At 60.2% G+C, this 24,143-nt stretch overlaps 2 protein-coding genes across 2 annotated transcripts; one reads left to right on the top strand and one right to left on the bottom strand.

The window, feature by feature from the left end:
* Positions 1–272: 272 nt before the first annotated feature.
* Positions 273–9,785, bottom strand: LOC112271666 (angiomotin-like). Its single transcript, XM_024461407.1, has 3 exons — positions 9,504–9,785; positions 8,831–9,038; positions 273–490 (listed from the first exon to the last, which is right to left on the bottom strand). The coding sequence occupies exons 1-3, from the start codon at positions 9,783–9,785 to the stop codon at positions 273–275; spliced, it is 708 nt and encodes a 235-aa protein (XP_024317175.1).
* An 8,285-nt stretch (positions 9,786–18,070) lies between these two features.
* Positions 18,071–20,080, top strand: LOC106866395 (dynein assembly factor 3, axonemal homolog). Its single transcript, XM_014900501.1, has 4 exons — positions 18,071–18,092; positions 18,342–18,760; positions 19,115–19,612; positions 20,063–20,080. Exons 1-4 carry the CDS (start codon positions 18,071–18,073, stop codon positions 20,078–20,080), a joined length of 957 nt encoding a protein of 318 aa, XP_014755987.1.
* Positions 20,081–24,143: the final 4,063 nt, after the last annotated feature.

Genomic DNA, 24,143 nt, shown 5'->3' with positions numbered 1-24,143 from the left:
TTGAGGGCATCAAGGAACCGGTGCCCCCGGTCGAAGACACTCAGATCCCAGGTGATGGAGTTCCAAGCCATCCCGGCAAGCGTGCCGAGGTCAGTGTTGAAGGAGGCGGCTGATGACGACGAAGCCCCCGCCGCCACCATATCGCTGGGCGGGGGATCGTCCACTTGCGACGGAGCATCTGGTTGCCTCCTCTCCACAACCTCCTCCTGACCCGCGCCCCGCGACTGCAGGGCCGGTGAGGATGCCGCGCCCCCGGCAGGGACCGCTCTCTGCTAGGCGGCAGAAGAGTCCGCGCCAGCGGTGCCCGTTGCCGCTGGTGCGTCGCCGGACGCCGTCCCGGTGGCGGCGGGGGTTGCCGTTGCCGCGGCGGCCGGCACATCAGGGCCTGGCGTGGGGACTGCCTCCGGCTCCTCTGCCATCCCCGTGATCTCGGCGTTGGAGCCAAGATCAACCGCCGTCGCGCCCGCATCTGGAGCGGGCGCACTTGAGCCTGCAACAGTGAGAAGGATGAGAAGCTGGAAGGAAAACGAGTTACTCTGAGGCAGACGCGGGGGCTCAGAATGGTTACGTTGCGGGGCCACTGGGCTTGCGGGGGAAGCCTCCCCCTCCTCCGTCGTCCTGGTAAGAATCTCCGAAAGGCTGGCTGCGGGCGGGGCGTCGCCTGCGAAAAGCGAAGGTACAGTTGCGGGGTTAATTGACAAATGAAAATGCACGTAAGGAGGCAAGAAAGAGCAGTACATGTTGCCGGCGCCATCTCCATCGGGGTGGGGTCGCCGACGGGAGCGATAGCGGCGCCACAGACCCCCGAGTCGGCCGGGTCGGCACCGCCGCCGGCATCCGTGCGTGCCTTCTTGCTCGGCATGGCAGGCGGGGGATCGTTTCTTCCCCTCTTGCCGGGGCTCGCCGACGAATCGGTCTTCGGGGGGTTGCGCCGGAGCGGGCAGGACCGTGGGTGCCCATGGGGCGCCACGCCCTGGGACACCGCAGGAGCCGTCGAAGGGGTCGCCTCGGCTCCGGCGGCCGTCGCGGGTGTGGTTGCCGCCGCGGTTCCGGTGGCTGCTGCTGGGGGGGTCCCCACTGGGTCGTTGGCGGTCGCTGCCAGGGCGGTCACCGCCGTGGCTCCATCAACCGCTACGGGAGCAGTCACCGCTAAGGTGCCGGCGGCCGCTGCCGGAGCGGCCGCCGACGAGGGGCAGATGCCGCCGCGGCCGCTGCGTGCGCCCTTGATTTGCGCACTATTAGGCGCGCGTTGTCGCTGTCCTCCTCTTCGTCGTCGACGGAGACGACTACCCGGGTCGCTGCCGGCTGACCCGCCTCGTCGTCTGAGGACGGAAGGGAGGGCCAGCTGACTTCCGACTCGCCCCCACTCCCCTTGAACACCTGCTTCTCGCGAGGTGCGGGTGGGGGAGCACTCGGGGTCCGGGTGGGGGAGTCGTCCATCAGCCCCCACTCGTTGCAGGGTGGGAAGGAGCCGATGATGCTGCTCAGTCTGGGGACGTTGGCGTTGAGGGCGAAAATCCCCGGCGGAAACTTTGTGATGGGAACGTCCTCGCTGGAGATCCCCCCTCACCCACACCTGGAGCGACTCCCTATCCATGCCCTCCTCCCGGAGGCGCGTCCTGTCTCCGGCCCCCGTGTACGCCCACGCGGGGAGGGAACGGCGCTGAAGCGGCACGGTGCGCCGGGTGATCAAGACCCGTGCCACGTCAAGATCTGAGAGCCCGGCAACCCGAAGGGCCTTGATCTTCTCCACGATAGGGAGGAGGTCGGCGTCGTGGTGATACCGGTCCCGCCAGCCGGGGGCCTCCACCGGCAACTCGGTGGGCGAGAAGATGAACTCCTCTGGCTCATCCACTCGGACCCAGCACCAATCCGAGCGCCACTCCTTCTCAATCTTCTTCTCCGACCAGACAATGAACTCTGACTTCATCAGGTCGCGGGCACGAAATACCACCCCCGACGACATCGCGTTCTTGTTGTCGATGCGGGGATAGAAGTAGTGCCGGAACAATGCCACCAACGGCATCACCCCGACGAATCCCTCGCAGAAGAAGGAGAAGATGGCGAGGAGGTAGAGGGACATGGGGTGAAGCTGTGCCACCGGCAGCTGGTACGACTCCATGAGCGCATGGAGGAAGCGAGAGAACGGTGGCACCATCCCAGCGAGTATGAAGCGCACGAACACCCGGAAGTCGGTGGACCCGACGTTGGCTCCGGCAGGAAAGAGCAGGGTCCTCCCGTGCTCATTGAAATCCGAGGCGACGGCGTGCTGAAGCTTGCCCACCGCCTCGCCATTGTAGCCGGGCCGGAAGAAGGCGAGCGTGGCCCGCATCTCTTGCTTCTTCAACTCCTTCTCTCCGGCGGCCTTGGAGGCTGCCGTGCTCTTGCCCTTCGAGGGCTTCGCCTCCTTTCCTTTCCTGGTGGTAGGGGGACCCATGGGAGCGTGGGCGGAAGCTAGCAAGGATCTTGGGCGCAAGATGCGAAAGCTGGAGGAAGAAGGCTGGGGGGCTAAGTGTTTACCCCTCAGCACAGCAAAGAAAAGCTTTATAGCACTTTGCCATTTGGTAATGGCAGGTTCCGCACGCTATGGGTGCGCTGGGATAATTACCAATCAAACGGATAATGCGAAGAGTGCCCTTAACTTCCCTGTTTAAGGGGGAGGTTACAGCGGAAATCTCGCACCCACTACTCCGTCCGTAACGGCGGAGCCCTTGGGGCGGCGAAGGGATGCGGGCCCGACGCGAGTCGGGACCCACGCGTCGGTTGGGGCGTAGCCCAGCAACCGACCAGGGAATGGTTCGTCCCGGAACAGATGTTGCCGGCCCACGCCCGGGGGCTACTGTCGCACCAGTGGCACCCCGGGTGCCACCAGCGCACGACGCGTGGGTCGCCTCACCGGATTCCCAGAAGGATCTCATCACGGGCGGCAACGTGTAAGCTGCCCGGCAAGCTACCAGCCCGGCAGAGCTAGCGGGGCTTCGGGGAGTAATCCCGCCTGGGCACCTCCCGGGAAGTCAATTGCTGGGAGGAGGAGTTCCCGGGCGCAGGTTTCCGTCGCGAGGGCGGGGCCGAGCAGCAGCGCCACGTGGGCACACGGCGGGCGCCCAGGGTGCAGTTTTGTCAGAACAAGGAGTGAGGCGCATGACGCATTTAATGAGCCGACAGGAGGGGCGTTATTCGTCTAGTCGGGCAAACAGTGGCTGCCCAGGGCTAGTTCTTAGGCCTTAGACCCCTAGATGCGGGTTTAGAGCTCATGCATGCATGCCAGCGCACCGAGGAGGAGCTGCCCAAGCTCCTTGCTCGCCACTTGTAAACCATGCACCGTGGCACCTGTGCTATCCCCTTGGCTATAAAAGGAGGACCCCCCGCCAACGGTCAAAGGGTTGGTCCAGTACACACACACGCGCACACACGGACGGACTGAGCGGTTCTTCCTTCGGTTCGTCAGTTCGCTCGTTCAACCAACAAGCAGTTCACCACCGGTAGTGACCCAGAGTGGCAAGGAGCACTTAGCCAAAAAAAGGAGACTACCCAGGAACCCATGCCCGGCAACCTGTAAACAGCCGATTTCACAGTAATACAAGCTCAGACAAGCAGGACGTAGGGTTTTACACCGTAAGGTGGCCCGAACCTAGGTAAAAAGTTTGTGCATGCGTTCTTGGTAGGTTTTTACGCTTTGCATCGGTCCCGCCGGCGATCGCCGGAGCGATCTCCGTAGCCCACTGCCGAACCTAAAAAGGGGGTGCCCGCGCATCCCCGGTGTTGGAGCCCCGCGCGACGACACTTCATCTCAAGGTTGAGCGAACACGCCCTACCTTTCTTCAAGGTGATGAAGAAGAAGGGTCCGATTGATTGGACCCCCGAGGCCGAGACGGCGTTCCCGGATCTCAAGCAATACCTGAAGTCATCGCCCGTCCTCGTCGCCCCCAAGCCGGGCGAGCCGCTGCTACTCTACCTAGCGGCGACTGACCAGGTGGTCTGCTCGGTGCTAGTTGCCGAGAGGGATGAAGACGTTCCAGGGACTGAGCATGCGGGGCAGGTGGATGAACGGCCCCCGGCAACCGCCGCAGACCCAGGGACCACCCCCGAGCCGGCAGCGTCGGCACCGCGCAAGCGGCTCGTGCAGCACCCGGTGTACTTCGTCAGCACCGTGCTCCGCGACGCCCATGCGAGGTACCCGCAGGTGCAGAAGCTCCTGCTGGGGATTCTGCTCGCGTCCCATAAGCTGCGCCACTACTTCCAGGCGCACCGCGTCACGGTGGTGTCGGGGTTCTGCCTTGAGCGAGCCCTCACCAACTGTGAAGCCACTGGGAGGGTGGCCGAGTGGAGGATGGAGCTGTCAGAGTTCGATCTGCACTTCACCAACTCCAAGAGCATCAAGAGTGCGGCCCTGGCGGACTTCGTCGCGGAGTGGACGTCGACGGGTGTAGAAGAGGAGGAGCCGGAAACCAGCCTGCCAGGCAAGCTGGACGAAGGCCACTGGGTCCTGTACTTCGACGACGCGTTCATCCTTCAGGGAGCCGGTGCTGGGGTCGTCATCGAGTCACCTACGGGGGATCAGTTGAGGTTTGCTATCCAACTCGATTTCCTGAACTCCACTAACAACACGGCAGACTACGAGGGTTTGCTCGCCGGGTTGCGGGCAGCAATCGCCCTGGACATCAAGCGCCTGGTCGTTCGCGGGGACTCTCAGCTCGTGATCAACCAGGTCAACAAGGACTACGACTGCCCGCAGATGGCACCGTACGTGGAGGAACTCCGCAAGCTAGAACGCAAGTTCAAGAGTTTGTGATTCGAGCACGTCAAGCGGAAGGACAACTTCGCGGCTGACGAGCTGTCCAAGATGGCAGCAGAACGTCGGAAGCCTCCGACGGGGTTAGTCTGCCACAAGCAGGCGGCACCTTCGGTCGCCCCAAAGCCAGTCGCCGGGGAAGCCCCTCCGGCAACCGAAGGAAACCCCGCAACAGCGGAGGTCCATGCTGCTGACGTAGCGGCATGCGTTGGCAGGGAGACCCCTCCCTGGGCGGTGGAAATCGCCCGTTACCTGAAGGGAGAGGCCCTCCCGGAAGACGACGTCGCCGCAGAACGAGTGGCCCGGCAAGCCAAAATGTACGCCGAGGTAGACGGGAATCTCTACCGCAGGCGTGCAAATGGAGTCAAGCTCCTCTGCGTGCCCCAAGACGAAGGGCGCGCACTGTTGGAGGAGATACATCGAGGCACATGCTCCCACCATGTGGCCTCCCGGGCGCTGGCCGGCAAGGCGTTTCGGCACGGTTTCTACTAGCCCATGGCCCTGGCCGACGCGGAGCAGCTGGTAAAGACGTGTGAGGCGTGCCAGTTCCACGCGAAGAAGAGCAACCAGCCGGCGCAGGCCCTGCAAGTCATTCCATCCTCCTGGCCGTTCGCGGTCTGGGAGCTGGATATCGTCGGCAAGCTGCCGAGAGCGGTTGGCGGCTACGAGTACCTGCTCGTGGCCATCGACAAGTTCTCCAAGTGGGTGGAAGTGGAACCAGTGCGGAAGGTGACCGCCCAAGCGGCCATCAAGTTCTTCAAGAGCATTGTGTGCCGGTTAGGTGTGCCTAACGGCATCATCACCGACAACGGCACGCAATTCACGAGTGCAGTGTTCCAGGCCTACTGCGAGGGCATGGGCACCAAGATACACTTCGCGTCTGTTGCTCACCCAAGGAGTAACGGGCAGGCAGACCGAGCCAATGCGGAAGTGCTGCGGGGGCTCAAGACACGAACCTTTGACAAGCTCAAAGGCCACGAGAAGCACTGGGTCGAAGAACTCCAGCCCGTGCTGTGGTCAATCAGGACCACACCTAGCCGGGCAACGGGCGAAACTCCTTGTCTACGGGGCAGAAGCGGTGCTGCCCGTCGAGCTCAAGCACGGATTTCCCCGGGTACATGCATACGGCGAGTCCAGCCAACATGAGCAAAGGGTTGACGATCTGAACTTAATCGAAGAGCTTCGATGCCGGGCTGCTGTGCGAGCCGCGCGCTACCAGCAGGGACTCCGTTGTTATCACGACAGGCGAGTCCATCCCCGGGGGCTCAAGAACGGAGACCTTGTCCTGCGCCGGATACAAGGAACGAAGGCCGGGAACAAGTTGACTCCGAAATGGGAGGGCCCCTTCTGGGTAGTGCAGGTGACCGGGCTGGGGGCTGTCCGGCTGGAAACCAAAGAAGGCTTGCCGGTGCAAAATAGCTGCAATATTGAGCACTTGCGCAAGTTCTACCCGTGAAGCAGCGGAGCCCGACCCTCAGGTGATGCCGCCGATGCATACCTCTCGAACTAGTGTAGCCAGGTAACCCCCATTTGTAAACCACTAGTTACTGCTAATAAAGATAAGTGTTGTTTCCTGAATTTCAAGATTGACTCGTTTATTTGCATGTTCCTCCTCCTTCTGTCTCCTGCTCTAGGTGCACAGAAGTCTCTTTCCATACTTGGTTGTGAGCAGGGGGCTGCCGGAGCCTCGAAAACGTAAACCCGTTGCCGGATCACTCCGAGATGGGGCATGGAGTTGCCGGGCCTCCCGCAACGTGCATCACGCAGTCGCTGCGTCTGGGAAATAAAAGTGCTCACATCCAAGTTTGGCATCGACCCTTCTGTACCCGGGGGCTGGGTGGCAGGAGAGTTATCCATACTGCTCTATGTTTTCGTGAATTTAGAAAAAAAAATTGCAGCATGTCGGGCTTGGTAAGAATCTAATGTGCAGGGTAAAAAGGTGGAATCTTGCGCACTGTAATGCTCGTGGAGCGCCCACGGGCCGTGGCGTGTAGCGGCGCCTTGTGGTGTGGAGTGACCTCATCACGTGGGACTCGCCGCACTTCGAGGCCCCTGATTCAGGAGGAAGCCGCCACGTGTGCCGCAGCGACCTGGCATGCAGAGTGGCAAAAACCGTACCGCACTTCAAGGGGCAGGGCGCCACGGGTGCTGGGGTGACCCGGCACGCCTGGTGGCAAGCCCCTCCCCCGCGCCTATAAAAGGGGCGTCCCGGCCATGTAACGGCTCAGAGCGAAGCCAAGGTAGAGGCTGCGAAGGCAAGCAGTGCCGCAGAGGTGCGATGGTGTTGCATGCCATCCGCGCCCAGCGCCGACGGGTGCACTGCCATCCCGCCCTTGTCGCATCGCTCTACCGAGCCCACTCCGAGGGGTGCCGCAGAGAGACGGGGGTGGTGCATCCCACCCGCGCTCGACGCCGGCGGGTGCACTGCCGCCGTGTCCTTGCGACACCTCCTCTAGCGAGCCGCTCCGAGGCGAGGGTTGCCGCGGAGACACTGTGGTGGTGCATGCCATCAGCGCTCAGCACCGACGGGTGCACTGCCACAATGCCCCTGCCGCATCCCTCCAGAGGGTATCTCCGCAAGGAGCGAGGGTTGCCGCGGAGACACTATGGTGGTGCATGCCATCAGCACTCAGCGCCGACGGGTGCACTGCCGTAGTGTCCCTGCCGCACCCCTCCAAAAGGTATCTCCCCAAGCAGCGAGGGCTGCCGCGGGGACGCCGTGATGTCTTCGCCACCCGCGTCCGCCCGTGGTGGCGAGGAAGTCACGGCATCCCTACCGCACCCCTCGGAACAGGTTCCTCCGAAGGCAAGGGCTCTTCCGAAAGCGAGGGTTGCTGCGGAGACGCGGCGGTAGCATCGTAATCGGCGCTTGTCGCCGGCGGCGATCCTACCGCAACGTTCCTGCCTCATCCCTCAAACAGGCTCTCTCAAGGGCGGCGTTCCAGGCACACCCCTCCGGCAAGCATATCGAGCACGGGACCAAACGAAAAGCTAAGTGCTTGAACCTGAATGATAGACTCTCTGAAACTAAACGTAACTGAACGCTGCCTCGCTAGGTGTGGCCCCGAAACCTGCGTGTGGCCGGGGTGTTAGAAGGGTGCTTGCGGGGGGAGTGCGCTCCCCGTGCGGCTTCCGGGTCCGTCCCGGGAGGGCATGCAGGGGAGTAGTTATCCCGCAAGCGGAGTGGCTTGCCGCTCCTACTTGGCCCCAAGTCGGCACTGCGGGTCCGTCCTGGGTCCTTGGTCCGGTTAAGTGTGTGGCGTGCGAGTCCCCGGCAACACAAAGCATAGCACACAAGGGTGAAGGGATCCACCCTGCCAGGCAACCCCGGGAACAAGGAACAAGGATCAAGCAGATCTAAAAAATTGGATTAACGAAAGTAGCAAACGAGTACATGAACTAATAAAACAATAATTGTTCAAACGGCACCAAGCGCCACACTTGCAGGGAACGAAAACAAAAGAAGATAACACAAGGAAACGGCAAGGGCCGGCAGGGGGCGGCGGCAGCGAGGTGCCGGCGTCCTCCGCCGGGGGCTCCGGGGACGGCTCGGGGTCCGGCTTCCGCTGCATCCGCTCGACCACCTCGTCGACAAACCCACTCACCGCCTGTGTGTGAGTGGGTTCGTCCTCGCTGTCCGACCAAGCGTCCAGCCGCGTCTCAAAGGGGAACTCCAGGTGTCGGAGGTGCACCCTCGGAAGGATCGTCTCGGCAACCTCCCAGGCGCAGTTGGCAACCTCGTCGGCGCCGAACTTGGAGATCCAGACGTCGAGCATCGCGAACTTCCCCACCAAGTCAAAGAAGAACGGGATCAGCGTGGAGACGTCCGTGCCATCCCCCTCTGCGGCCCGCAGCTCGAACCGAGGCAGCAGGTCGCGCAGCGCTTGGGCGATCTTGAGGCAGCTTCTCAGTCTCCAGCTGCTGCTGCCCGATCAGCGTGGCGTGGTGGAGCCGGGCGTCGAGCGTGGCCTTCTTGGCCTTGCAGAGGTGGCCCGCCAGCGACGCAAGCTCCGCGGCCTGTGCGGCATTTGTCCTCACCGGCCTTGGTGAACTCCTCTGGGACAGCGGCCGGCTCGGTTTCGAGCCGGGCCGCCTTGTCCTTGGCGGCGTTGAGCTGGATCTCGTGCCGGGCTGCCGCGGTCAGCGCACTTTCGGTGGCCTTGGTCTGCACCTCCAGCTTGACGCGCAGGCCTTGGATCTCGCCGAGGTAGTTGCTGATCAGCTCGCACTTCTCGTCGATCCAAGCCTAAGCCGCGGCGAGCACCTCCACGTGGTCCTTCTTGGCTTCCACCTGAGCCTCCACCAGCGAATCCAGGGCTTCTTGGAGCTCGACGCACCGAGCCTCCAGTCGCCGGTAGAGCTCCTCTTCGGGGACAACCGGTGTGGCGGCCTCCTCCAAGGCTTCCCGGGCAAGGCGCTCCTCCTCCCTGGCTAGGCGCGTCTCCTCCCGCAACCGGGAGATCTCCTGCCGCTCCTTCTCCACGGCCAGCCGCACCTCGCCGAGCTGGCTCTTGGCGATTGCATGGTGCTCCCTTACCTCGTTGAAGGAGGTAACGAAGGCCAGCTGCTGGTCCTTGACAGCGTCAAGGAACCGGTGCCCCCGGTCGAAGACGCTCGGATCCCGGGTGATGGGATTCCAAGCCACCCCGGCAAAGGTACCGAGGTCGGTGATTAAGGTGGCGGCCGACGACGACGAAGCCCCCGCTGCCACCGTATGGCTGGGCGGGGGGTCGTCTGCTTGCGGTGGAGCATGCGGCTGCTCCTCCTCCACAACCTCCTCCTCACCCGCGCCTGGGGGCTGCGGGGCTGGTGGGGTTGCCGCGCCCCGGGCCGGGACCGCCTCCTGCTGGGTAGCAGAAGAATTCGCGCCGGCGTAGTCTGCGGCCACTGGCACGTCGAGGGACGTCGTTCTGGTGGCGGCGGTGGTCGCCGCGGCCGCCGCGGCCGGTGCTGCAAGGCTTGGTGCGGGGGCTGCCTTCGGCTCCTCCGCCATCCCCGTGACCTCGTCGTCGGAGTTGAGGTCAATCACCGCAGCACAGCGGGAAGGGTGAGAATCGGAAAGCTAAATGAGTTGCCCGGAGGCAGACGCGGGGGCTCTGGATGAGTGCCTTGTGGGCCACTGGGCTTGCAGGAGGAGTCTCCCCCTCCTCCTCCATCTCGGCAGGTGTCGCCGGGGGGTCTGTTGCAAGCGGAGCGTCGCCTGTGGAAAAAGAAGGTACAGTAGCAGGATTAACTGGCAAATGAAAATGCAGGTAAGGAAGCGGGAGGGTGTTGTACCTGTTGCCGGCGCCACCTCCATCAGGGCTGGGTCGCCGACAGATGTGGGGGCGGCGCCGCTGGCCCCTGTGTCGGCCGGGTCGGAGCCGCTGCCGGCATCCGTGAGCGCCTTCTTGCTCGGCGCGGCAGGCGGAGAATCGTCCCTCCCCTTCTTGCCAGCGCTTGCCAACGAATCGGCCTTCGGGGGGTTGCGCCGGAGCGCGAAGCACCGGAAGATCCCCCGCGCGGGTGGGGCCGTGGGTGCCCGTGGGGGTGCCGCGGCTCGGGGTGCCGCGGGAACCATCGAAGGAGTTGTCGTGGCTCCGGTGACGGCTGCGGGGGTGGTCGACCCTGAGGTGCCGGCGGACGCCGCCTCGTCGTCGGAGGACGAGTCGTGGGACTGGCCGGCCTCCGACTCGCTCCCGCTCCCCTCTTGTGCCTGCTTCCTGCGGGGTGCGGGCAGAGGGGAGCGTAGGGACAGAGTGGGGGAATCGTCCATCAGCCCCCACTCGTTGCAGGGTGGGAAGGAGCCGATGATGCTGCTCAAGTCGGGGACGCCGGCGTGGAGGGCGAAGACCCCCGGCGGCAACTTCGCGAAGGGGGCATCCTCGCTGGAAATCCCCCTCACCCACACCTGGAGCGACTCCTTGTCCATGCCCTCCTCGCGGAGGCGCATCCTATCTCCGGCCTTCGTGTAAGCCCACGCCGGGAGGGAACGCCGCTGAAGCGGCGCGGTGCGCCGGGTCATGTAGACCCGCGCCACGTCAAGATCAGAGAGCCCGGATAGCCGAAGGGCCTTGATCTTCTCCACGATGGGGAGGAGGTCGGCGTCACGGTGGTACCGGTCCCGCCAGCCGGGGGCCTCCACCGGCAACTCGGTGGGCGGGAAGATGAACTTGTCAGGCTCGTCCACACGGACCCAGCACCAGTCCGCGCACCACTCCTTCTCGATCTTCTTCTCCGACCGGACGATGAACTCTGACTTCATCCGGTCGCGGGCACGGAACACCACCCCCGACAACATCGCTTTCTTGTTCTTGATGCGGGGGTAGAAGTAGTGCCGGAACAATGCCACCGATGGCATCACTCCGACGAATCCCTCGCAGAGGAAGGAGAAGATGGCAAGGAGGTAGAGGGACATGGGGTGGAGCTGTGCCACCCGTGGCTGGTACAACTCCATGAGCGCATGGAGGAACAGGAAGAACGGCGGCACCAACCCGGTGAGTATGAAGCGCGCGAACATCCGGAAGTCGGTGGACGGGACGTCGGCGCCGGCGGGGAAGATCCGGGTCCTCCCGTGCTCGTTGAAGTCCGAGGCGACGGCGTACTGGAGCTTGCCTAGCGCCATGCCGTTGTAGCCGGGCCGGAAGAAGGAAAGCGTGGCCCGCATCTCCTGCTTCTTTAGCTCTTTCTCTTCGGCGGCCTTGGCAGCCGCCGCGCTCTTGCTCTTCGAGGGCTTCGCCTCCTTCCCAATCCTGGTTGTGGGGGGACCCATGGGAGCGTGGGTGGGAGATTGGCACGGTTCTCGGACGCAAGATGCGAAAAGATGGAGGAAGAAGGCTGGGGGGCTAACTGTTTACCCCTCAGCGCAGCAGTGATGCTTTATAACACTCCGCCGTTCGGTAACGGCCATTTCCGCACCCAGCAGGTGCGCTGGGATAACTACAGATCGTGGGGATAATGCGGTAAATGGCCTTAACTTCCCTGTTTAAGGGGGAGGTTACGGCGGAAATCTCGCACCCACCTCTTCGCCCGTAACGGCGGGGTCACTGGAAGACCAAGAGACACGGGCCCGAGACAAGTCGGGACCCACGCGTCAGTTGGGGCGTAGCCCGGCAACCGGCCAGGGAAGGGTTCGCCGGGGAACAGGTGTTGCCGGCCCACGCCCGGGGGCTACTGTCGCACCAGTGGCACCCGGGGTGCCACCGCTGCACGACGCAGTATACAGGCCTCCTTCCCGGGAGGGTCACGCCCCAAGCGGCAGTATACAAGCCGCCGGGCAAGCTACCAGCCCGGCAGGGCTAGCGGGGCTTCGGGGGAGAATTCCCGCCTGGGCACCTCCCGGGAAGGGACTTGCCGGGAGGGGCGCTCTTGGGCGCAGGTTTCCGCTGCGAGGGCGGGGCCGAGTAAGCAGGACTGCGGCGCCACGTGGGCGCGCGGCGGGCGCCCAGCGCGCAGGGTTCGTCAGGACAAGGAGTGAAGCGCACGGCGCATTTAATGAACCGACGGGGAGGGGGTTCCCTGTCAAGTTAGGTAATAGTGGCTGTCCCGGGAAGCGGCTCGTATACTGCGTCGTGCAGGGGTGGTACCCTGGGTGCCACGGGTGCGATAGTAGCCCCCGGGCGTTGGCAAGCAACGCCTGTTTCCGAGCGGACTCCTCCTAGGTCAGTTGCCGGGCTACGCCCTTAATCGACGCGTGGGTCCTAAGCCGCCTCGGGCCCGCGTCTCCCTGCCGTCCCAAGGACCCCACCGTTACGGGTTGAGTAGTAGATGCGAGATTTCCGCCATAACCTCCCCTTAATCATGGGAAGTTAAGGCGTGGCGACCCAGACCATTAAGGTCATGGAATCACTCTGTTTATAGTACTAGTCCCTGGATCAATGCTAGTACACACAGTTCACGATGAAATATCATAATTCATGTCTTTATTACAACGTATAAAAGATAACAATCCAGAGTATTATTACACAACAAAAGTCTAAAATATCAAATGAATATAAATGAGCTTCCATCCATGCCACAGGCAAGTTGAATGTAGACTCGCGACCGTGCGTACCTCCTTTCTTTAATTATCACTCTCTGCACATGATAGGTGCAGATAAGTACATTGAATGTACTCGCAAGTAAATACCTGTGAGGTTAGGAGAAATGCAAGTACATGCTTGTTGGATAGTTCCTAAGTGGCTTCTATGGTTCTTTTGCCAAAACAGCAAGTTTCATTTTGAAATACTCATAATAGCTTTTCTTTGCAAAACTCTAAATCTAGAATTTCATAGAAAATAGTTTTGAAAAGTAGATATGGCCTTTCTATGGAATCTCCACGGCCTAACTATGTATTCTTGGTCAAACTGACACTCACATAGCAACCCTTGATTTCCCTGACCCATTCTTTGGGATCCATCGAGTAGATACTCATTCTGTGGATGCTTCCATCGAGACAAAACAGTTTTTGGTTTTTGAAAACAAAACTAGAAGATCTCCTCTTAACCAAACTTAGTAGCTCAAAGGTCGCCCGTAACCAAGGGCATGGCTAATCGATTAGATTGACACTCTCGAGAGGTTTGTACACTTTACCCACCAGACACAATCAGTCCAAAGTGTTGCCTAATGACAAGCGTGCGCAACAGGTAAAGATTGTGACGAAGTCTTTCACTAGAAGCCCCCTATACTTAATCCTGGCACCGCCCGTCCCATATGAGCACATTGGCCCCTCTCCGGATGACGATACCCAAGTAAGGGTTTTCCGCTAGTTACTCGACTAAGCCAGAGCCATAATAGCAGGTGGTTGTACAGGTAAGCTTTTGGGTTCCATTGGAAAGAATTAAACTTTTAGATTCTGGACGGCGGTCCCCACTGAAAATCCTGAGCATCTACAGAGCCGAATTGGATGCTGCCCTTGTCGACAACCAATAATGGTCTCAAACATACCACTCCGCCCAGTTGAAAACATTTTGAGGTTTTGTTTTGAAAACATTTTTCCAAACACATACGACTCGATTCTAAGCACTTAATACTTTGAAAATAGTTTTGGGTCCCTCCCGGTACAATAATGTAGCAAGCACTTTGTAAAATCATACAAGTAATAACTTAGGGTAATTGGTGGCATGACTATAACCTATAGGCATACTACTTAGGACATAGCTAATAAATTGCAAACGCATTTTATAAATACTTCATAACAATATAAACCTACACATGCATGCCTACAACTTGTAAACAAAGTAGCATATGCAAAAATTATAGGATTCTAGATGATCAAAGGTATCCACTTGCCTGAGCCTGAGTTGCTGTAACGATCAGAATTTCCCTGGCACTCTTCGCACTCACACTCGGGATAATCTATCGCGAAGAACGAAAGCAACAATGAATAACTTGTTCAACAACTCCAAATTATAACTCCAATAAGAGCCGGATAAGAATTACAAAAACTTAAATTTAGAAAAGCAGCTAACAAGGCACAACTAATACTAATCCAACCGCAAGCACAGATCTAAGGCTAGGGACAAGATTTGGAACCAAGTGGAGACAAATGATAACCTACAAGCTGATAGCAGATAGCGAATCTAACGGGAAGGGGACTGTCGAAACACGTCGGAACTAACGGTACGGAAGGTACTGAAACTAATAACGTAATTTAAGGCTTATAACACATAAACTGTCATCTAAAACGGAGCTACGAAACAAAAGATACAAGCCTACGAAAGTAGCTAATCAAAAACAGGGTTCTGTGAATACAGTTTTCAATTATTAATCTAGTAGTGTAATCTAATTACATGTTACGTGAAAAGTGTTCTGAGGTGTAGAGTTTTAACCAATGTTTACATTACAGAAATAATAAACCAAAAGAAATTTATAGATTTTAAACATTAAGCTCTACAAAGTGTCTAATCAATAACGATGCTGGCTAGACTAAACCGGTGTCTTAAAAGTTCTTTTTAACAGGTAGCTAGTTTTGACAAACTTTTAGTTCATTATCTAAATCTAAAAAAAGATGCACAAAATTAACAGGGTGTAACACAAGACCTACTCGTCAAACTACAGAAGCTTCCAACCTAAACGGGTCTACAATCTACTCAACAAGAACGTCGAAAGGTATCTAATCTAAAACAGACTACTGGGAATACCGATTTGGAACGACGATGCAATGCTCAAGATGATAGAGACGGGGCTTCTAATGAGGTCTAATTTATAGAGAAAAATGTAAGCTACCCGATGCAAAAAGAATTTCCTAAATAGGATCTACGGAACAAAAGATACGGAGTATAAAAGTAGGCTAATCAAAACAGACTGCAGCTCGAAAACAGAGCAAGAAAGCTCACCGGAGAAGATGAAGTTCGCCGGAGTTGATGGGAGTCGGCGAAACAGAGGTTTCCGGTGGCAAGGCTGTGGTGTATGGTGTTCTAGGCGTCGATAGGGATCTAAAGGTGGTGGTGGCTCGGGCTAATTTGGGGCGAGGCGGTAGGAATTGCTCGCCGGAGTTTGCGTGGAAACGGTGACGAAACTTGAAATTGGTGCCAAGATTGACTGCGGCTTCGGGCTAGGTTTCGAGGGATTGGTCGGGACTCTCCAGGGCGTCAGCTTGGGATATTTATAGGGCTCGGGGCGCTCGGGATAAGGCCGGCGGCGGGTGAGATTTGAACGGGATTCGGTTTCGCTTAAAATTCGGACGAGATAGAGTCCGAGATGGTTTCAATCTTGTTGGGATAGGTTCCTTGCCGTGTGGGTCACGAATTGGTGAAGAAATCACGGAGAAAAACGGTTCGGAGGATGGTGTTCAAGGTGGACGGCGATGGACGCCGGCGACTCGACCTCGAGCTCGGGCTCGGCCATGGCAGGGGCAGCGCGGGCGGGCGGCGGGGCTGCGGGGCTGCGACACTGCGGCGGCGAGTGGCGGAGCCAGGGCGGCGGGGCGGGGCCGGCGAGCAGCGGCGGCGGCCGGGCTGGGCTTGGCTATGGACGCAGCCAGAACAGGCACAGCCTGTGCTTGTGCGAGGAAGAAGAAGGAAGAAAAGAGAAAAGAAAGAAAAAAAAAAGAAAAGGAAAAGAAAAAAAGAAGGATGGCCGTTGGATGGGAAATGGATGGATGAGATTAAAAGATACCCCTTCGGTACACTAAAGTGAAAACGGGTTTCACGGAAATACGCCTCCATGTAGAGAAAACGTACTCCGCGGAATAAAAGAAAAACAAATAAAGAAATAGCTTTTTCTGGGTCTCTAAATTGCCAGAAAATCAAATAAGGCAAATAAAATACCAAACGGCATCGGAAAAATTCCAGAAATTTCCTGAAATTCCAAATACCTGTTTGGAAGCTAGGAAAAATAGTTTCCTCATGAAATATAATTTATAAAACTATTTTTAATGCATATGCAGCTCAAATAAATTCTAACAAATGCATATAATCACTCTTAAGGTCCAAATAAACTCCCAATTAAATTGTAAGATCATCTCCAAACTCAAATATGGTCAAAATGATATGCATGTGACATGAAAAAGGTGATAACATCCAAATTAGAAAAATTGGGATGTTACATAAGGCCACTCTTCACATTATCCCTTTGATTAGTAATTATCCCAGCGCACCCGTTGGGTTTGGATGCGACCGTTACCGAGCAGCGGGGTTCTATAAGGCCCCATTGCTGCGCCGAGGGGTGAACACTTAGCCCCCCAGCCTTTCTCCTCTATCTTCCGACTCCCTGCGCCCACGAGCCTTCCTAGCTTCCACCCACGCTTCCCATGGCACCCCCCACCACTAGGAAGGAAAAGGAAGGGAAGGCCCCAAAGAAAGCGGCGGCCAGCAAGAGCGAGGCGGCCCCCAAGGCCGCCGCGGACAAAGAGCAGAAGAAGCGGGCGATGAGGGCCACGCTCGCCTTCTACCGGCCTGGCTACAACGGCGAGGCGCTGGCCAAGATCCGGCACGCCGTTGCCTCCGGGTTCTACGAGCACAGGGAGACCCTGATCTTCCCCGCCGGTGCCGACCACCAGGAAAACGACTTCCGGCTGTTCGGGCGCTTCATCCTCGTAGGATTGGTGCCGCCATTCTAACTTTTCCTCCATGCGCTCATGGAGTCGTACCAATTGCGGGTGGCGCAGCTCCACCCCTCCTCCCTCTATCTCCTCGCCACCTTCCAGTTCCTCTGTGAAGCATTTGTCTGGGTAATGCCGTCGGTGGCGCTGTTCCGGCACTACTTCTACCCCCGCATCAATAACGCGAATGCGATGTCGTCGGGGGTGGTGTTACGCGCCCACGACGGGATGAAGTCCGAGTTCATCGTCCGGTCAGAAAAGAAGATCAAGAAGGAATGGCGGGGCGACTGGTGCTGGGTTCGGGTGGAAGACCCCGAGGAATTCATCTACTCGCCCACCGAGCTGCCGCAACCCAACGGCGGCTGGCGGGACCGGTACCACCGCGATGCTGATCTTCTCCCCATTGTGGAGAAGATCAAGGCCTTGTGGCTAGCGGGGCTCACCGACATTCATGTGGCACGCACCTTCATCAGCCGGCGCGTCGCGCCGCTCCAACTGCGCTCCCGCCCCGCGTGGATGTATACGGGGTCCGGGGACAGGACACGCCTCCATCACGAAGGCGTGGACTGGGAATCTCTCCAGGTGTGGGTGAAGGGGATCTCCGGCGAGGGCGTCCCCGCCACGGGGTTTCCGCCGGGGCTGACCGACATCATCGCCTCCTTCCCGCCCTGCAACAAGTGGGGGCTGATGGACGATTCCCCCACTAGGACCCCGCGCGCTCCTCTGCCTGCACCTCGCGGGAAGCAGGTGCTTGATGAGAGCGGGAGCGAGTCGGAGGTCAGCTGGCCCTCCCTTCCATCCTCGGATGACGAGGTGGGCCAGCCTGCCGCGACCCAAGAAGTCGTCCCCGTGGACGACGAGGGGAGGATGAGGAGGACGACGCGCCCCTGATCGTGCACAAATTGAGGGCGCCCGCAGCGGCAGCGACCACCTCCGCAGCGGCAGCCCGCACCACAGCGGGGGCCTCTTCTGCAGCGGTCACCGGCGTCGTGGCAGCCGTGGCGGCGGCTCCCTCGACGGCTCCTACGGCGCCCCGAGCTGCGGCGACCCCACGGGTGCCCACGGCGCCGCCTGCACGGGGGCTCTTCCGGGGCTTCAAGCTCCAGCCCAACCCCCCGAAGGACGGCTCGCCGCCTGGCGCCGGAAAGAGGGGGAGGGCTGACTCACCTCCCACCGCGCTGGGCAAGAGGGTGCGCACGCAGGCCGGCAGCAGCACCGACCCGGCTGACGCGGGGGCCAGCGATGCCGCTGATGCGCGTGGTGCCGACCCGGCCGCAATGGAGGTGGCGCGGGCAACAGGTACCGCATCATGCCCTGCTCCTTTGCTTTCATCCCCTTCGCTAGCTGATCCGCCACCATACCGTCCTCCTTCACGCAGGCGACGTCCAGCCCGCGGCAGGCGTCCCAGCAACGGCGGCCGGAACGGAGGAGGAGGAAGATCCTCCGGCAAGCCCGGCGGTCCCGCAAGGTACTCGTTCAGAACCTCCCGCGTCTGCCTCCGGGCAACCTAGCTCACACTCCGGATTCTAACCCTTCTATCTGCTGCAGGCCCGACCGTGCCCGTGCCGGGAGTGGGCGATGTGGTGATTGACCTGGACCCCGTCGCCGGGGTCGCTGGGATGGCGAAGGAACCGGAGGTAGCTCCCGCGCCAAGCCCCACCACGTCGACCGCAGCGGCGGCGGCAACCACTGCCTTCCCCGAAGAGGCGCTCGGCAAAGCGCCAGCAGCCACAGAGGCTACCAGGGCGGGCTCCCCGGCCAGCCAGCAGGAGGCGGCTCCTGCCGGGGGCGCAGCAACCCCATCACCCCCGCAGCCCTTCGGCGCAGCCGTGGGGGAGGCTGTGGCGGAGGAGCAGCAGAACGCTCCGCCGCAGGCGAACGACCCCCTGTCCAGCCAGACAGTGGCGGCGAGCGCTTCGTCGTCGTTGGCCGCTACCTCCAGCACGAGCCTCGGCACCCTCGCCGGGGTGGCTTGGAATCCCATCACCTGGGACCCGAGCATCTTCGGCAGGGGGCATCAGTTCCTTGACGCCATCAAGGATCAGCAGCTGGCCTTCGTCGCCTCCTTCAACCAGGTGAGGGAGCACCACGAGATCGCCAAGGGCCAGCTCGGCGAGGTGCGACTGGCCGCGGAGAAGGAGCGGCAGGAACTCTTCCGGCTGCGGGAGGAGACGCGCGTCGCCAGGGAGGAGGCACGCCTTGCCCGGGAAGCCTTGGAGGAGGCCGCCACACCGGTCGTCCCCGAAGAGGAGCTCTACCGGCAACTGGAGGCTCAGTGCGCCGAGCTTCTGGAAACCCTGGATTCGCTGGTGGCGGCTCAGGCGGAAGCCAAGAAGGAGCACGCGGAGGTGCTCGCCGCGGCTCAGGCTCGGATCGATGAGAAGAGCGACCTGATCAGCAAGTACCTCGGTGAGATCCAAGGCCTGCGCGTCAAGCTAGAGGTGCAGACCAAGGCTACCGTAGACGCGATAACACCGGCTACGCGGCAGGAGGTAGAGCTCAACTCCGCCAAGGGTAGAAGGGCCCGACTCGAGACCGAGCTGGCCACCGTCCAGGAAGAGCTCGTCAAGGCGGGCGAGGACAATGCGGCCAAGGCCGCACAACTCTCAGCGCAGGTGAGCTCCCTCCGCAAGGCCAAGCACACCCTGCCCTTAGCCCGAACCAACCACGGCACGCTGATCAGGCAGCGGGAGCTGGAGACCAAGAAGCTGCTTGGAATCGCCCAATCGCTGCGCGACCTCCTGCCGCGGTTCGAGCTACGAGCCACGCGGGTGGACGGGACGGACGTTACCACGCTAATCCTGTTCTTCTCTGACCTGGTGGGGAAGCTTTCGACACTCGAGCCAAGTTCTACACCAAGGAGATCTCCAACTGCGCCCGGGAGGTTGCCGGGACGATCCTTCCGAGGGTGCACCTCCGGCACCTGGAGTTCCCCTTCGAGACGCTGCTGGACGCTTGGTCGGACAGCGAGGACGCCCCACCCACTGCCAGGCAGTGAGCGGGTTCATCGATGAAGTTGTCGAATGGATGCAGCAGAATCCGGACTCCGAGCCGTAGCCGGAGCCCCCGGCGGAGGGCGTCGGAAACTAGTTGCCGCAGCCTCTAGCGGAAGCCGCCGCAACCAGTCGCTGGGGCCCCCTGCCGGCCCTCATTGTTCCTTAGTGTTGTTTTCTTTTACTTCTGTTCCCTGCAAGTGTGGCGCCTGGCGCCGTTTAAACAATTAATGCCTTATTGGTCCATGCAATTGTTTACTATGTTCGTTAATTTAGTTCTCTGGTTCTGCTTAATTCTTGTCTCTTGTTCCCGGGGTTGTCTCGCGGGGTGGATCCCTTTGCCTTCATGCGTTATGCCTTGTGTTGCCGGGGACTCGCGCGCCATGTACCCAACCGGACCAGGGACCCAGGACGGACCCGCGGTGCCGACCCGGGGCCAAGTAGCGGTGACGAGCCACTCTGCTTGCGGGGTAGCTACTCCCAAGCATGCGGTTTGGGACGAGGAGAAGTAGCCGCACGAGGAGCGCACTCCCCCCGCAAGCGTCCTTTCAACACCCTGGCTACACGCAGGGTCTGGGCCACGCTAGCGAGGCAACGTTCAGTTTCAAAGAGTTTATCATTCAAGTTCATGCACTTAGCTTTTCGTTCGATCCCGTGCTTGGAATGCTTGCCGGAGGGATGCAGCAGGGACGTTGTGGCCGTGCACCCATCGGCGCTGGGCACTAATGGCATGCACCCCCACAGCATCGCCGCGGCCGCCCTCGCCTTTGGATCCGCCTGTTTGAGGGATGCGGCGAGGATGTTGTGGTGGGGCAGCCGCCGGTCGCCAAGTGCCGGGGGCTGCGCCACCACAGCGCCCCCGCGGCAACCCTCGCCTTTAGGTGACACTCTTTGGAGGGGTATGGCAGGAACGTTGTGGCGGGGCCACCGCCGGCACCGGGCACCAGTGGTGCCACAGCGTCTCCACGGCAACCCTCGCCTCAGAGTGGCCTGGTGGAGGGGTACGGCAAGAACGCTGTGGCGGGGCCGACGCCTGCGCCAAGCACCGGTGTCGGCACCACCATAGCGTTTCCGCGGCAACCCTCGCCTCTGGGTAGCCCAGCGAAGAGACGTGACAAGGGCGCGGTGGCAGTGCACCCATCAGCACAGAGCACTGATGGCATGCACCACCACCGCGCCTCCGCGGCACCTCTCGCCCTTGGTTCACCTTCCCTGGCTCCTCTCTGAACTGCTCCATGGTCGGCACGCCCTTTTATAGGCGCGGGGGAGGGGCTTGCCACCACGCGCGCCGGGTCACCGCAGCACACGTGGCGCCGCACCCCCTTGAAGTGAGGCCCGGTTTTCGCCACCATGCATGCCAACTTACCCTAGCACCCGTGGCGGGCCCCTCCTGAAGCAGAGGCCTCGGAGTGCGGCGCGACCCTCGTAGTGCGGTCCCTCCACACCACAGGGCGCCACTAAACACCACAGCCCGTGGACGGTCCATGAGCGTTACAGTGCTGGATTTCACCTTTACCCTTCACGTCAGGTTCCTATCAAGCCCGAGATGCTGCAAAAAAAATTCGAAATTCACGAGAAAATCACGAAAACACGTAGCAACATGGATAGCTCTCCTGCTTCCCAGCCCCCAGGCACAGAAGGGTCGATGCCAAACTTGGGTGTGAGCACTTCTTACATTCCAGGACGCAGCGTCTGCGTGATGCACGTTGCGGTGAGCCCGGCAACTGCATGCCCCGTTCCGGAGTGATTCGGCAACGGGTTATCGTTTTCGAGGCTCCAGCAGCCCCTTGCTCACAACCAAGTATGGAAAGAGACTTCTGTGCACCTATAGCAGGAGATAGAAGGAGGAGAAACACACAAATAACCGAGGCAACTAGAAATTCAGGAAACGACACTTATCTTCATTCACAACTACTAGCGGTTTACAATCGGGGGTTGCGCGGCTACACTAGTTCGAGAGGCATGCATCGGCGGCATCACATGTGGGTCGGGCACCGCCGCTTCACGGGTAGAACTTGTGCAAGTGCTCAAGGTTCCAGCTATTTTGCACCGGCAAGCCTTCTTCGGTTTCCAGTCGGACAGCCCCCGGCCTGGTCACCTGCACTACCCAGAAGGGGCCCTCCCATTTCGGAGCCAACTTGTTCCCGGCCTTCGTTCCTTGTATCCGGTCTCGAGCTCACGGGGACGGACCCGCCTGTCGTGATAACGGCGGAGTCCCTGCTGGTAACACGCAGCTCGCACAGCAGCCCGGCATCGAAGTTCTTTGATGAAGTTCAGATCGTCAACACTTTGCTCATGTTGGCTGGAGTCGCCGTACGCGTGTACCCGGGGAAATCCGTGCTTGAGCTCGAGGGCGAAAGGAGCTTCGCCCGTTGCCCGGCTAGCTGTGGTCCTGATTGACCACAGCACGGGCTGGAGTTCTTCGACCCAGTGCTTCCCGTGGCCTTTGAGCTTGTCAAAGGTTCGTGTCTTGAGCCCCCGCAGCACTTCCGCATTGGCTTGGTCTGCCTGCCCGTTACTCCTTGGGTGAGCAACAGACGCGAAGTGTATCTTGGTGCCCATGCCCTCGCAGTAAGCCTGGAACACCGCGCTCGTGAACTGCGTGCCGTTGTCGGTGATGATGTTGTTAGGCACACCAAACCGGCACACAATGCTCTTGAAGAATTTGATGGCCGCCTGGGCGATCACCTTCCGCACTGGTTCCACTTCCACCCACTTGGAGAACTTGTCGATGGCCACGAGCAGGTACTGGTAGCCGCCAACCGCTCTCGGCAACTTGCCGACGATATCCAGCCCCCAGACCGCGAACGGCTAGGAGGACGGAATGACTTGCAGGGCCTGCACCGGCTGGTTGCTCTTCTTCGCATGAAACTAGCATGCCTCACACGTCTTCACCAGCTGCTCTGTCGGCTAGGGCCGTGGGCCAGTAGAAGCCTTGCCGGCAAGGGCCCGGGAGGCCACATGATGGGAGCACGTGCCCCGGTGTATCTCTTCCAGTAGCGCGCACCCCTCGTCCGGGGGCACGCAAAGCAGCTTGACTCCATTTGCACGCCTTCGGTATAGGTTGCCGTCCACCACAGCGTACATCTTGGCTTGCCGGGCCACGCGCTCTGCGGCAACGTCATCTTTCGGGAGGGCTTCTCCCTTCAGGTAGCGGGCGATATCCACCACCCAAGGCGGGGTCTCCCTGCCAACGCATGCCGCTGTGTCGGCGGCATGGACCTCTGCCGCTGCGGGGTTTCCTTCGGTTGCCGGGGGGGCTTCCTCGGCAGCCGGTTTGGGGGCGACTGTGCCTGTGCCAGAACACCCCCGCCGGAACCCTCCGGCGCTCCACTGCCAATTTGGACAGCTCGTCAACCGCAAAGCTGTCCTTCCGCTTGGCGTGCTCAAATCCACGTACGCTGTCATCTGTGGGCAGTCGTAGTCCTTATTGACTTGGTTGATCACGAGTTGGGAGCCCCCGTGAACGACCAAGCGCTTGATATCCAGAGCGATTGCCACCCGCAACCCGACGAGCAGCCCTTCATACTCTGCAGTGTTGTTAGTGGATTTTGGGAAATCGAGTTGAATGGCGAACCTCAAATGATCTCCCGTCGGCGACTCGATGACGACCCCGGCGCCGGCTCCCTGGAGGCTGAACGCGCCGTCGAAGTACAGGATCCAGTGGTTCTCGTCCAACTTGCCCGGCAAGCTGGTCTCCGGCTCATCCTCCTCTATGCCCGTCGAAGTCCATTCTGCGACGAAGTCCACCAGGGCCGTACTCTTGATGCTCTTGGTGTTGGCGAAGTGTAGGTCCAACTCCGACAGCTCCATCCTCCACTCGGCCACCCTCCCAGTGGCTTCACGGTTGGTGAGGGCTCGCTCAAGGCAGAACCCCGACACCACCGTGACGCGGTGTGCCTAGAAGTAGTGGCGCAGCTTACGTGACGCAAGCAGAAATCCCAGCAAGAGCTTTTGTACCTGCGGGTACCTCATGCAGGCATCGCGCAGCACCGTGCTGACGAAGTACACCAGGTGCTGCACGAGCCACCTGCGTGGTGCGGATGTTGCCGGCTTGAGGGCGGTTCCCGGGTCCGAGGCGGTTGCCGGGGGCAGCTCAGCCCCCTGCCCCACAACCTTAGTCCCCGGGATGCCCTCCTCTCTCTCGGCAACCAGTACCGAGCTGACCACTTGGTCAGTCGCCGCTAGGTAGAGTAGCAGCGGCTCGCCCGGCCTGGGGGTGACGAGGATGGGTGGCGATTTCAGGTACTGCTTGAGATCCTGGAACGCCACCTCGGCCTCGGGGGTCCAATCTATCGGGCCCTTCTTCTCCATCACCTTGAAGAAAGGTAGGGCGCGTTCGCCCAACCTTGAGATG

Source organism: Brachypodium distachyon, chromosome 3 (assembly GCF_000005505.3).
Source record: "Brachypodium distachyon strain Bd21 chromosome 3, Brachypodium_distachyon_v3.0, whole genome shotgun sequence".
Lineage (NCBI taxonomy): Eukaryota > Viridiplantae > Streptophyta > Magnoliopsida > Poales > Poaceae > Brachypodium > Brachypodium distachyon.
Note: the sequence above shows the minus strand (reverse complement) of the source record. Positions and strands in the feature narration are given on the sequence as shown.